The following is a 14,959-nucleotide window of genomic DNA, read 5'->3' on the forward strand; positions in this document are numbered from 1 at the left end:
TCCTGCGGGAAGTGATGTATTCTTTCCAGTCTAGAGAGCAAGATTTGCTACTGCTCTGGACAGTTCCTGGAATTCACAGAGGTGGCAGCAGAGAGCACTGTGTCAGATTGGAAAGAATACTACACTTCCTGCAGGACACACAGCAGCTGATAAGTACTGGAAGACTTGAGTTTTTTTTTAGGAGGTGTAAATCACAAATCTCTGGCACTTTCTGACCCGAGTACCCCTTTAAGAAAAGATGTTCAGTAATTGTGGTTTTATGGGAAATAAGGGGTATGCATCTGATCTAAGTAATGGCACCTATGCAATGCTTGTAAAATATCTGTGCTGTCAGTTTCCCTTTATTTCTTTATGTATGTGTTTCCCCCAATCACCAAAGCTTTGGCCACAGACTGATGGGGCATGAGTTATCCAGACGGGTTTCTCCTGACACTCTCTCTCTCGGTTAGAGATTGGTCTGATCTGTGGGGGCAGAAATAAGGATGTCACTAAATACCGCATGTGTCTTCTGGGCAGATTATATTGAAGAATACAGTGACAGAAGAAGAGACCGTCTTTACGTATGAAGAATGGCTCTCGAAGACGAAGGGCGAGAAGAGAACTCTTTCTTGTGAGCTGGCTGCTGTAGTGGACGGGGAGGAGATGGTGGAGACCACCACATACATCATACAAGTGAAAACAAGCGATACCTCAGGTTTGTCTCTAGCTTTATGACCCCCATATTAGTGATAGGGGTGCATAGATGACTTTTTTTTTTTTTTTTTTTTTACATTGCATGGCAACAGTAAGGGGCAACACAGCCTCTCTGCTGCCACCAATGGCTGTTTCAGGAACTTCATGGCTGCACAAGCCCTGGTCCCAGCACAGTTTCATTGTGCTGGGGGGAGCTGTCTGTGTCAGTAGTGCTGCAGCCTCTCCTGATGTCTATATAATACATGTTACCATTAGAATAGACATTACACTGGGGGAAGCTGTTTGTGTCACTAGTGCCGCATCCTCCCCTAATTTCTATATAATACATGTTACCATTAGAATAGACATTACACTGGGGTGAGCTGTCTTTGTCACTAGTGCTGCAGCCTCTCCTGATGTCTATATAATACATGTTACCATTAGAATAGACATTACACTGGGGTGAGCTGTCTGTGTCACTAGTGCTGCAGCCTCTCCTGATGTCTATATAATACATGTTACCATTAGAATACACATTACACTGGGGGAACTGACTGTGTAACTAGTGCTGCAGCCTCCCCTGATGTCTATATAATACATGTTACCATTAGAATAGACATTACACTGGGGGAACTGACTGTGTAACTAGTGCTGCAGCCTCCCCTGATGTCTATATAATACATGTTACCATTAGAATAGACATTACACTGGGGGAGCTGTCTGTGTCACTAGTGCTGCAGCCTCTCCTGATGTCTATATAATACATGTTACCATTAGAATAGACATTACACTGGACACTAGTGACATCAGGGGAAGCTGCAGCACTAGTGACACAGACAGCTCCCCCCAGTGTAATGTCTATTCTAATGGTAACATGTATTATATAGACATCAGGGCAGGCTGCAGCACTAGTGACACAGACAGCTTCCCCCAGTGTAATGTCTATTCTAATATGAATATAAATTATAAAGATATCAGGGGAGGCTGCAGCAACTGCCCTGCAGTTTGGAACACAGCCAGCGGAGGCAGCAGAGGGAGTTGTGTCACTTCTTACTGCTGCCACTCAATCTAAAAATGTAAAAAAAATACGTAAATGTATACATTTTCTATAATAAACGTTACATACCTTTATTAAGGAAATGTAAAAAAAAAAATTATAGTTTATTTTTGCTAGAATACCCCTTTAAATCTGTGTCCATTTAGTGGATTCGGAGCTCTGTGTTAGAACACCACCTCTCTGATCAGTATTTAAAAAATGAATCAGCACTAGATGCTCAACTTATTTAGATTAAAATGGCGGAAATTCACTTTAAGCCTCTAAATGGCTTCCAGCTCATAGCTGGAAAGTGGCAGAGGGCGATCATAATACCGAACTGCGGATTGTTATAAAGACGTTTTTCTAGAATCGGTCAGCTGGGGAATAAACATGAATGCGAGAAACCACAAAGCTGCAATATAGCTTCTGTTACGGCACAAAGTGGCTGCGGAGATGAGCAATTATATAAGAGGTTAGAAGAAAAGACGCCGGGGAATCGAATGAAAAATGCTTCTTTCTGCTCAAATATCTCTGGTTAAATGAACATTAAACTGCTACCAACTCTCTGTAGAGTCCACGCTGTGCGAACCCAGTGCCTGGATATAGAAAAAAGAAATGTCCTTGTCAATGAATAGAAGTTTTCCATTTATATTGTAGGACTAGCTGCAAAGTCACACAGATAAGATTTATATTCCTCAAGTACAGTATATATATATATATATATATATATATATATATATATATATATCCAAGGCCTTAAAGGGAACCTGTCACATTGAAAAAGCAGTAACCTCATGTTATAGAGCAGGAGGAGCTGAGCAGATAGATATATAGATTGTGAGACAAGTTCCAGAATTACTTGTTACTTCTTCATGGAATTCTGCTCATTCTTGGCTAAATAGTCAAGTGGGCGGTCCTACTCGGTGAGTGACAGCTCTGAAAAATAGAAGAACAACTACTCACCCTTCATTCATGGGGAGCATGAGCGAGCAGAACCAGTTTTTTTTTACATTTGTCTGGAGTTCTCCTGTAACTTTTCTTTGTAAAATATAAGTGGCCATAATCTTAATGGTATCTGCAGCTTTATGATGATTACAGTAATAATAATTGAACCTATATCGGTAAATAAGGTTATTTTACTACTTTTCTTTGGCTTTTGATGCTTTCCTTTTGCTTCTGATTCAACCCGCCTGCACTGTGGTCTTTATTGCTCCACTTCCTATCTAGTTTACATAAGGCTGTACACTCTAGCATGCAATTCAGCCAACTCTATCTACTTCTTTTTTACACGGGTTGGTGATCATCAAAGAGAGTTGCTAAAAATGCCGATAATCAGCCAGTTTAAAAGTGCATCTCATCTATTTACAGACAGGGGATGTGTGGGCAATAGCAATGTATTTTAAACCCTGCAGGAACGATAGAGTGATTGTTCGTGTGGCCCAGCCACACGATTAATCCTACCTTTTAAAGACTCGGCAAACCAGTGCTTGCATCCCTGCACAGCACAACATCAGGTTGCGTAATAGGACCCTTATAGTCAAGAAGGTGTAGTGAGAAGAAGTTGGCTGAATTACTGGCTAGAGTGTACAGCGGGAACAGGATGTACACTAGGCAGGAAGTTAGGCAAAGATGAAAACAGTGCAGGCAGTTTTCTTCAGAAACAGTAGGAAAGCTTTAAAGAAAAGTAGAAAAATAACCTCATTATCTTCATTTATTAGCCAGTGAAAATAGTTGTCATCACCACAAAATCCCTTTAAGAGATTGTAAGGCAAGGTTCACACATAGTCATGTGATCATTACTTTTTTAGCTTAAACCAGGAAGGCGCAAATTTTTTTTCCTGGATTTGGTTAAAAATACTGACCAAAGTACTACAATCCGACTACGTTTACACAACGTAAGTTCCGCAGTATTCACGGCCGTTGTTGCAAGTTTGCATTAACGGACGATTGCAATAACCCCTATGGAATCCCCACCGGAGTGTATACAAGCATGGTCTTATTGTTGTAATTAAAAATTTTTTAATCCAATACTAAATCCAATTCAATAAAAAAACAAACGTTCTTATCTGTTTGCAGGAGCCGGTACTGATGCCAATGTATTTCTTGTGATATTTGGAGAGAATGGAGACTCGGGGACTCTCGCCTTGAAACAATCCAATAACTCGAACAAGTTTGAGAAGAATCAGATGGACACTTTCCGGTTCCCAGACATGCTGAGCTTAGGAGATCTGTGCAAAGTGCGCGTCTGGCATGATAACTCAGGTACGGGGGGATTCAGGTTATATCATTTACTTTACAGCAGGATACAAGGCACAAAAACAACATCAAATCAATTTCATAGACTAATAAATAAAAACGTTGCCATACATGTTAAAGAGCCTATCCAGGAGTCACAAAACATATGGTCCTATTAAAGCATTAGGGTCCTTTTACACCGAGCAATTTTTAACGATTAACGACTAACGATAAACGATCGCAAACGAGATTGTTTTTCATTAACCTGAAATCTTTCACCATATTACACAGAACGATGGTCGTTAGTTACAACCGTTACTCTGATCGTTTATTCCTTCTGATCCCAGCAAAACAATGAACAATGTGCGATTACACTGAACGATTAGTGACAAATACGGATCTTGAGCGAACGAATGTGGAATTCCAACGAACGATTAACGATAATTTTAGGTTCAGATCTAAATCAACGATCAACGACATACGAACGATTTTTCGATTGTTGCCTGCAATTACACAGAACGATTATCGTTTAAATTTGAATGTTATAACGATTTTTCGCACGATAATCGTCCCGTGTAATAGGGCCCTTAGATTTTTGGCTACCGCAATGTACTGTGTATTGACTACACCTTACATACAGCACAAGATGGTTCTTGGTTGAAGTACCGTGTTTCTCTGAAAATAAGGCCCCGTTCCGACTGAGCAACACAAGCTGCAGGGGAGGCAGGAGGGGTAAGAAGATGCATAGTAGGGGACATTGGATACGGGAGTTTGGAGGGTAAGTGGGAGAGGTGGGAGGAAGTTATACAGTACAGTGGTGCCTTGGATTACGAGCATAATTCGTTCCGGGACTGTGCTTGTAATCCAAATCCACTCTTAAACCAAAGCAAGTTTTCCCATAAGAAATTACTGAAATGCAAACAATTGGTTCCACACCCCAAAAATAGTGCATTTATATTCTGAATAACATGTAAAACAAATGAAACAAACATTTAAAAACAGCTGAATATGTCCCATTATAAGTTACTGTACAGTATGGAAATCAGAATGTGGTGTATAATATATTATAGAGTAAGTGCAGAAACCTGAAAAACAGCCGCAATTTGTAGATACAGAATGGAACTGCAGATCCCCATAATGCAGGAGCGTAGTACAACAGGCTCAAATAGAGAAGGAGGGCTGCTATCAGAGGTCTGTGTGGTCACATGACAGCAATGGGAAAGGGGGTATTTTCAGCATGGACCAATCAGAGCTGACAGAGACTGCAGGGAGCATGAAGGACTGAGCGGGACAGATGTGGGCACATACATGCAGCACTCTCTGTCCGGGGAGAGAGGGGATACAGCTATGAAGAGATTACCTCCACAGTCCTGTCCCCTGATGTAAGCCCCAGCCTGAAGTGCATCTGCTATGATTTGGAAGGTGAGGGAGACTTCCTGGGTCAGAGTACAATGCTGTAGACCCCAGTGTGCATGCCAAGCCCCTCCCCCACTCGCCCTCCCACCCAGTGCAGGGAGCTCTTAAACCAAAACAATGCTCTTAAACCAAGTCACAATTTTGAAAAACTGTGAGCTCTTAAACCAAAACGCTCTTAAACCAAGTTACTCTTAAACCAAGGTACCACTGTATGGGGGAACAATACATGGGAGGAAGGAGGTATACAGTATGGGGGAACAACTACAGATGGGGAAGGAGGTATACAGTATGGGGACTACCTGCAGAGGGGGATGTATACAGTATGGGCACTACCTGCAGGGGGGATGTATACAGTATGGGGGAACAACTACAGATGGGGAGGGATGTATACAGTATGGGCACTACCTGCAGGGGGGATGTATACAGTATGGGGGAACAACTACAGATGGGGAGGGAGGTATACAGTATGGGCACTACCTGCAGGGGGGGATGTATACAGTATGGGGGAACAACTACAGATGGGGAGGGATGTATACAGTATGGGCACTACCTGCAGGGGGGGATGTATACAGTATGGGGGAAACAACTACAGATGGGGAGGGATGTATACAGTATGGGCACTACCTGCAGGGGGGATGTATACAGTATGGGGGAACAACTACAGATGGGGAGGGAGGTGTACAGTATGGGCACTACCTGCAGGGGGGATGTATACAGTATGGGGGAACAACTACAGATGGGGAAGGAGGTATACAGTATGGGGGAACAACTACAGATGGGGAAGGAGGTATACAGTATGGGGGAACAACTACAGATGGGGAAGGAGGTATACAGTATGGGGACTACCTGCAGAGGGGGGATGTATATAGTATGGGGGAACAACTACAGAGGGGGCAAGAAGGTATACGGTATGGGGGGCCTTTGTGCAGAGGGGGAGAAAGGGAGGTATATAGTATGGGGGTCCTTACTGCGGGGGGGTATACAGTATGGAGGCCTAACTACAGGGGAGCTTACAGTATAGGAGTCTAACAACATTGGAACATACAGTATGGCAGCTAACTACTATATAGAATGGGGCTACAGTGTATGGGCATACTGTGTTTCTCCGAAAATAAAACCTAACCTGATAATAACCCCTCAGAGAAAAAAAAACAAGACTCTGTATTGTTTTTGGAGAAACCCATTATTGTATTGCCAATACTCATACCCATACCCATATTGTCTGTTAGGGCCCTATTCCACCGGACGATTACCGTTCGCATAATCGTTAACGATTAACCATCTCAAACGACCGCTATTGCGAAAGACCTGAAAACGTTCACTCATTTCCATGGAACAATGATCGTTACTTATGATCGTATTTGCGATCGTTTTTTCTTCGCTATTTCTTCGCTATTGCGTTCGTATCTACTGCAAACGACCGAACCAACTCTTATTAAATGCAAACGATTTGCGAACGTTTTGCGAACGAGCAACGATAAAAATAGGTCCAGGTCTTACAAAGCGATCAACGATTTCTCATTTGGTCGTTAATCGTTAACTGCATTTTAACCGAACAATTATCGTTTAGATTTGAACGATTTAACGATAATCTGAACGATAATAGTCCGGTGGAATAGGGCCCTAAGTCTTCATACTGGCCATTATACATGGGGGGAGGAAAACAAACTGGAAATTTCTGGAAATTTTCCTTCGAGGAAGGATTGGTTCTAGATGTTTTTTAGCTCACTGTTCTATTGGCATGTTGGTTGCTGACACTCGGTTGGGCAAGTTGGTTGCTGACAGTCTGTCGACGCTCGGTCACCCTCCAGCAAAAAAAAGTAAGGGTCCTATGAGCCTGCTCCAAAACTCCAAACTCCATTCCAGGCCAGAGAAGGGAAAACCTTTAAAACCACCTTTCAATTGAATGGATTTTATTTTTGCTTTCACTTACAGTAAATTTCCCGGCGGAGTTCCTAACCTGCTGCATGCCCCCCCCCCCCTCCGGCTTTCATGTTGCCTTTTTTTGTTGTTATCTTTTGCTATGTATTAATTTTTTCCGCAATTCTTTGATGTAACCTCTCGCCTTTTATCTCCGGAGACGTCCCTCGGTGCGGCGCTTTCCTTGCCCCTTCTTATTCTCCTTCACGGTCACTCGCCTGTGTAATTCATACCGCTGGTGCTATGTATGTATTATAGGGGACACAATGCCGCCATACCTTGTTACAGGGCACATGATTGTGTTACATTAGTCACAGCTTTCAGAAAAGAGGCCGGCTGGTTTTGAAGTAATATGGGGAAAGGGGGGGGGGGGGGTCGACGGTGCAACTTTATCCAGACGTCTTTATCTCTGGTGTCCGTTCTATTCTCGGAGCCTTATCCAGTGTGTGCATGCTTTTCAATGATAAGCAGGAATCGGCAGATAATGCGGGGTGCTGGGGTCTGCACTTGTTATCCCAGATTCCCACCAGGGCTCAGGCAGATTTGCATATTGTATCCGTCTGCTGATAGAACAATGGCTTTGCAGATTTATTAGTAACTTGGCAGACCATGAACCGCTCCCAGGAAAATTAATATTTCAGGAAAACAGCGAAAGTTTAAAAGCGAATAGGAAACTTTCGAAAGTGAACAGGAGCCTGAGGAAGTGTCAATCAGACGTGGTATACATAGTCGCTGACCTTGCTGCATGTGCCGTTACATATCTCTGTGCTAGTCAACTGAGATTAGTACATTTTTAGGATTTCTTCTCTGTATTACTGCCAATATCTATATTCTAATGGGAAACGGTCGATGACTATTCATCAAGGTTATATGCAAAAAGTGTTCATTATCTGCAGCCCCAAACATTTACATGTAATTCCAGTCCGACATCAACATCAGGAGAAAAGAGAGGACATTTAAAGAATATAATTACTTTAATAAATAAAAAATATTATTTATATACTGAATGTAACTAACACCATGTCTCAGGGTGAAGGACATGTTATATTGTCTTGAACCAAGAATGTAAAAGAATATAACTATAATAATACTGCTCCCTATATACAGGAATATAACTACTATAATACTGCTCCTATATACAAGAATATAACTACTATAATACTGCTCCTATATACAAGAATATAACTACTATAATACTGCTCCTATATACAAGAATATAACTATTATAATACCGCTCCTATATACAAGAATATAACTACTATAATACTGCCCCCTATATACAAGAATATAACTACTATAATACTGCTCCTATATACAAGAATATAACTACTATAATACTGCTCCTATATTCAAGAATATAACTACTATAATACACGAACTGGAGAGAATGGAACGGCTGCACATCCCATCTATGGCTGATACTAATGCCGCTAGGCCTATATTAAAAATTAACACCAGAGTGTCTGTATATGAATTGATCAAGCCATATTGCCCCGTGTACCACCGCGCAGGTCCTCTGGTCCACACGGGTCCCTACGCCAACTCCACACCGTGTCGGTCAGCGACCGCCAACCCCGCAAAGCGTGCACGTGCAGGAAAGGGAGGCCATGGAACGGCCCTGCAACCCCAATGTCACAGGACCAGACCCAAAAAGCCCCACCAAAACCCAGCCAGCACCACCGGCGGGGAAGGCTGCCCCCAAACGACACAAGTATGGATATGGTATTACACTTACCATTGCTGCTCTCACAGAATGGGGAAGACATAAGGTCCGGACATGTGAGCACAGACATATCCTGCTAATTTTGGTCATGTGGGTCTTATAAAGGAGTGCTAGCTGGGGCAATATGGCTTGAACAATTCATATACAGACACTCTGGTGTTGATTTTTAATATAGGCCTAGCGGCATTAGTATCAGCCATAGATGGGATGTGCAGCGGTTCCATTCTCTCCAGTTCGTGTATAACTACTATAATCCAGTCCAAAAAAGAAGAAAGAGCTAGCACTCACCGTTTGCTGAAGCACATTATCCAGTTTATTCGGGGTTCAATACAGCATGGATCACGGGGAGGGAGGCGGAAGCAGGTGCGTCAAGGCGACAGACTGTTTCACTTGCGTTTGCAAGTTTCGTCAGTGGGCCTGACGAAACTTGCAAACGCAAGTGAAACAGTCTGTCGCCTTGACGCACCTGCTTCCGCCTCCCTCCCCGTGATCCATGCTGTATTGAACCCCGAATAAACTGGATAATGTGCTTCAGCAAACGGTGAGTGCTAGCTCTTTCTTCTTTTTTGGACTGGATTTATCTTTTTATTAGCTTTATGCACCACCCAGCTGAATATCCACTGCCTATACATCCTCTACTCTTAGTCCTGACCCAGAGTATTCCACATATACCCTATATGCGCATTTGTGCTCGCTCCTATTTCCTTTTTGGACTGTCCATAACTACTATAATACTGCTCCCTATATACAAGAATATAACTTCCGTAATACTGCCCCTATATACAAGAATATAACTACTATAATACTGCTCCCTATATACAAGAATATAACTTCTGTAATACTGTCCACATATTTAGAAAATCTCAAAATCTCTAAAAGATCATCCCGGCCAGTGCTGCAGTTCCTACTGGATGATCTTTAGCGCCGCTGAGTTCTGATGCGGGCGCATCCGTGTGCGCCCACATCTGAACTCCCCACTGCACACAATGGATCATGCAGCCGGATCCGCACGCTCCACAGTGTGCACTGACAGGGTTTTCTGCCGCCGCTATTCAATGAATAGCGTCCGTAGAAAACTGACATATCAGTTTCTTGCAGTGCCACTAGGGATCCCGGCCGGAGTGTATACTATGTATATACACTCCGACCGGGATTCCATAGACGGCAACGTAACATATATTTTCGTATTAATCACGGCCATTGTTGCAATTGGCAACAACGGCCGTACTTTTACGAAAATATACATTGTGTGAACATGGCCTAAGGAAGTACCAGGAGACTACACTTTGAGAGAGCCACAATCCATAGAAGAACAAGTTTCAGAGCCCAGCGCTCCAGGCCTGGAGTCATGCTGTATGGCGGTGAATCTCTTTAAGAACAGATACATCTCCGGCTCTTCCTCCATCTCTTCCTCTTATTAGTGAAGCTTGTCGGCCTTACTGTATTTTCGGAGGATCTAATATATGTTCCAGTGCTTTCCCATGGAGAGGCCTCTTCATGCAAGTAATTGGTTGCGTCTCTTCTGACAGGCGGCACTTCTGTGCCAGGCTCTATTAGCAGACAGCTGGCCCTCCACCGGAACCTACGGGACCCAATCACCGCCGCTCTGGCTTCTTCTGCTCTGGTGACTAAATCCAGATGACTGCTGATTCATAGGGGAAAACACAATTACAATTTCCTCCCGTCTTTGTCAGTGACTTGTCCTGTGAAATCAGATGAAATTCTTATTTCTATAAGCACCAGAAGACACCAGGACACCTCAATGGCTATAGTCTTTTAGTTGCCATGTTGGATTTTTGTGACCTATCATCCTCAACAGGGGCATAGCTAATGTCTCCTGGGCCCTGGTGCGAGAGACAGATATTACCAATAACACCAGCATATAGGAAGAGAAAATATTATCACCATATATATTACCGCCATACTGTTACTGGTCAAATCCTGTATACTGTGACCAATATTGCCAATACCACCAGTATACAAGGGGCAAATATTACCGGCACACCACAACCACTACCATCACCACCATATTGTTACTGACCAAATCCAGTATACTAAGACCAATAAAACACAGTACCGGATAACACGTAACAAATATTACCGCCACATACTGACTAACACCGGCACATACTGACTAACACAAGCACATACTGACTAATACCACCACATACTGACTAACACCACCGCTGCTACTGAATAAGATCCACTGTACACAAATCACCATCATCTCATACAGTCATATAGAGGTAGACGCAGCTCCACACAGGTTGTATACACCATATAAATTGCATAGCAGTTATATCAGGTGACTCACAGGGGACGTCTTCTCTGTTCCGGAGTTCTTCCCTTTTCATTTTCTTCTTCTCCATCTGCCCAGGGCTGTTATGAGAACTTCTCCGAGCCACGAATCCACAGAATCTGCCAGACAGACATATTAGACTCCTCACACTGGCACCATCCTCATCACTTTACACACTGCACATCTGTAATGGCCGCTTTACACCCTCATTTAGTGGGTAGCCCTGACACTATGTGACTCCCCTTATAGTATATATAGATGGCCCCCACTGCATGTTGCCCCCCCTTATAGATGGCCCACTATTCTCCCCCCTATAGATGGCCCCCTCTACCCCCCTTAAAGATGGCCCCCACTGCATGTTGCCCCCCCCCTTATGGATGGTCCCCTCTCCCCCCTCCCCTTATAGATGGCCGCCTCCCCCCCTCCCCTTATAGATTGCCCCCTCTCTCCCCCCATTACAGATGGCCCCCTCTTCCCCATCCTTTATAGATGGTCCCCTCTTCTCCCCCCCTTATAGATGCCCCCCTCTCCCCCTCCCCTTATAGATGGCCCCCTCTCCCCCCTTATAGATTCCCCCCTCTCCCCCTCCCTATATAGATGCCCCCCTCTCCCCCCTCCCCTTATAGATGTAAAGTAATGCTTGCGGTCACAAGAGTGATTTATGAGGGGAGCAGTGCAGTAGCAAGGGCAAGCCGGGTTTCAGCGGCGACCGCTGCGACCCTTGTAGCTACGCCACTGATCCTCAAGGATAAGCAGTGTCAGAAGGGTCCTTAGGCAGTATGTAGGACCTATGTGACTATGTAAATGAATCTTTTGCATTGTTCAACTTCACTGCTTGCTGATGGTGAATGGGAATATATGCTCATACCAAAAGATGGCAACGTGGTGTCCAGGGAGTAAGGGAGTATTCCCAGATTGTAGCATACACATGGCATGAAGACTAGGTGATGAAAAACGCTCAGCTTCAGGAATGGTTAAATTCACTGACAGCAGGCAAAAGCCTTAAAGGGGATTTCAGATGCTACTTTGCAGTAGTATGGCTCTTGTTGCGAGATGGCTGACCACTAGACATGCTCAGCGAACCAAGTAGACTTTGACAGGAGTCGCATCATTGGACTGATAGTTGTCTCTTTGTCTCTTAAACAATATAAACGCTTTGGCAATTGAGAGTTGATCTGGGTAGAGGCATAAAGGGGTAGTGCGGCGCTAAGCAATTATTCACAAAATAACACACATTACAAAGTTATACAACTTTGGGCTATGTTCACACTGCGTATAAATCCGTACGCAGGTCTTACGCTGCCGTACATGTGCGGCTGAAACTACGGGGGTGCGAAAAATCGACATGTGGCCGTATGCGCACGCACCGCGAACATACGCCCGTAGTACAGTTATGCTTCCCTAGCTTGTTTCGAAGCGATCTGAAATAGGTCATTTACTTGGAAATCTTCGCCCAGCCGCGGAAACCACACAGAACCTTTTGGATCGAAAAATCAAGTTCAATTTGGCTGAAATAAGTACTTCGTACGGGACCGCTTGGAAATCCACGGCCGTGAGTTTCAACATTTCCGTCCTCAAACAATGGTCTTGTTCTTTTTTCACGGCGCCGTATAAGATCCGGCCGTAAGCTCATACATAGTGTGCATTGTGCGGGCGTATATCGTATACTTTCAAGCGAACGCATCAACCTCAAAACTACGTGCGTATATTCGCGGTTCGCACTACGGAAGGATTCATACACAGTGTGAACATAGTCTTGTAATGTATGTTATGTATGTGAATGGCCCCCTTCCCGGTATTCCCCCCCACCCACAGTAAACCCGGAAGTGTGGTGCATTAAACTCACCTGATTCGTGTTGACCCCGGCCGCCCTCTTGTGACAATGATGTAATCTTCGGGAGGCCGGCCGAACCGCTACAGCCGTCCCCCCTCTGCAGCGTCATCAGCTGCTCAGCCGCGATTGGCTGAGCATAACTAAGCTGAGCCAATCGCGGCTAAGCAGCTGATGACGCGGCAGAGGGGGGCCGGCATGAGGGACGCGTCATCTGCTGCTCAGCCGCGATTGGCTGAGCTTAGTTATGCTCAGCCAATCGCGGCTGAGCAGCTGATGACGCGGCAGAGGCAGGCCGGCATGAAGGAGGGCTCTTGGGTGGCCCCCTTCCCCGTTTCCCCCCCACCCCCGGAAGTGTAGTGCACTATACAAACCTGATTCGTGTCGACCCCGGCCGCCATCTTGGGGACAATGACGTCGTCTTCGGGAGGCCGGCCGGGGTCGACACGAATCAGGTTTGTATAGTGCACTACACTTCCGGGGGTGGGGGGGAAACGGGGAAGGGGGCCATTCACTAACATACATTACAAGGCTGGGTTCACACTACGTATATTTCAGTCAGTATTGTGGTCTTCATATTGCAACCAAAACCAGGAGTGGATTAAAAACACAGAAAGGATCTGTTCACACAATGTTGAAATTGAGTGGATGTCCGCCATATAACAGTAAATAACGGCCATTATTTCAATATAACGGCTGTTGTTTTAAAATAACAGCAAATATTTGCCAATAAATGGCGGCCATCCACTCAATTTCATCATTGTGTGAACAGAGCCTTTCTGTGTTTTTAATCCACTCCTGGTTTTGGTTGCAATATGAAGACCACAATACAGAAAGCCCCGCAGCGATGTGCAACATAGTGGAGGGTGCACATGACTAGGGGAGATGGCAAGCACGTGCTGGGATCGTGCAAAGGGGATGAGTGGGGAGGGGGGCTGATGGTAATTGGTGGGATAAGGGAGGAAGAGGTGGGAAGATTGCTAGGTATATTTGGGGAGGGAGGAGCAGAACGGGCAGACCTAGCGGAGCTACACAGAAGAAAAGTTACGTCCCTCTGTGTTGTGGCTTACCTCATGGAGCTGGAAGCGCTGATGCAGCAGGTCCGGGAGGCAGCGTTGGTCCGTGGACCGGGTTGGCTCCAGCAGCAGCTGTTGCAGGGGGTCCCCTCGCCCGCAGAAGTCCCGGTAGAGGAGGAAAATGTTCCGGTGCGGCCACGCCGGTCGCGCCCGCCGGCGCGACTGAGTCCTGATGCCTTCCCTCGCTCCCATCGCCGCCGGCGCAGCCCCGTCAGGGACCCTCCGGCCTCTGCCGCCCAGGCAGCTCCCGGTCCTGCGGCCAGGAGGTCCGGCAGGAATCGCCCTCTGCGGGTGGGAGTGGAGGCGCTGGGGGTACGTGCTGCGGCTTCCCCCGCCCCCGGCCGACGACATGTGGTTGATGGAGTGGCGGCTCCCCCGCCTGCTGATGTGCCGAGCGGCGGGAGAGCTCAGCGTGGGCAGCGTCGGCGCGAGCGGAGCTCGCCTTCCCCTCCCCCTTTGCCGGCACCCGGGAGAAGATCTGCAGGTGGTGACGCGCGCCGGCGGGGGGAAGGAGGAGACGCTGCGGCCCCCACCAGCCGGGGGGACAGGCAGCCTGCGAGGAGAGGTCGGGCCAGGAGGCGGCTGATTCCCGAGGACGGAGGTGAGGCAGGCAGCCCCGCCTCCAGGGCAGCGGCAGAGGATTCTGATGACGGCAGCGTGGGGGCCCCTGCGCTGCTAGTGCCGGCTGCGCCGGGGGGCGGCCCTCATGTGGAGGAGGAGGAGAGCGGGAGATCCGGCGGGCCTCGGCCTA

The 14,959-nt window shown here is 46.0% G+C and overlaps 1 protein-coding gene across 2 annotated transcripts in view; it reads left to right on the forward strand.

Moving 5' to 3' along the window:
• Window positions 1–14,959, forward strand: part of LOXHD1 (lipoxygenase homology PLAT domains 1) — a 150,209-nt gene that overhangs the window by 124,451 nt on the left and 10,799 nt on the right. For both annotated transcript variants that reach the window (XM_069964843.1, XM_069964842.1), the window contains 2 exons: window positions 517–694; window positions 3,785–3,970. In XM_069964843.1, the coding sequence (XP_069820944.1) occupies window positions 517–694; window positions 3,785–3,970 (364 nt within the window). The remainder of the gene's footprint in view (window positions 1–516; window positions 695–3,784; window positions 3,971–14,959) is intronic.

This window comes from Dendropsophus ebraccatus, chromosome 3 (assembly GCF_027789765.1).
Source record: "Dendropsophus ebraccatus isolate aDenEbr1 chromosome 3, aDenEbr1.pat, whole genome shotgun sequence".
NCBI classification, from domain to species: Eukaryota; Metazoa; Chordata; class Amphibia; order Anura; family Hylidae; genus Dendropsophus; species Dendropsophus ebraccatus.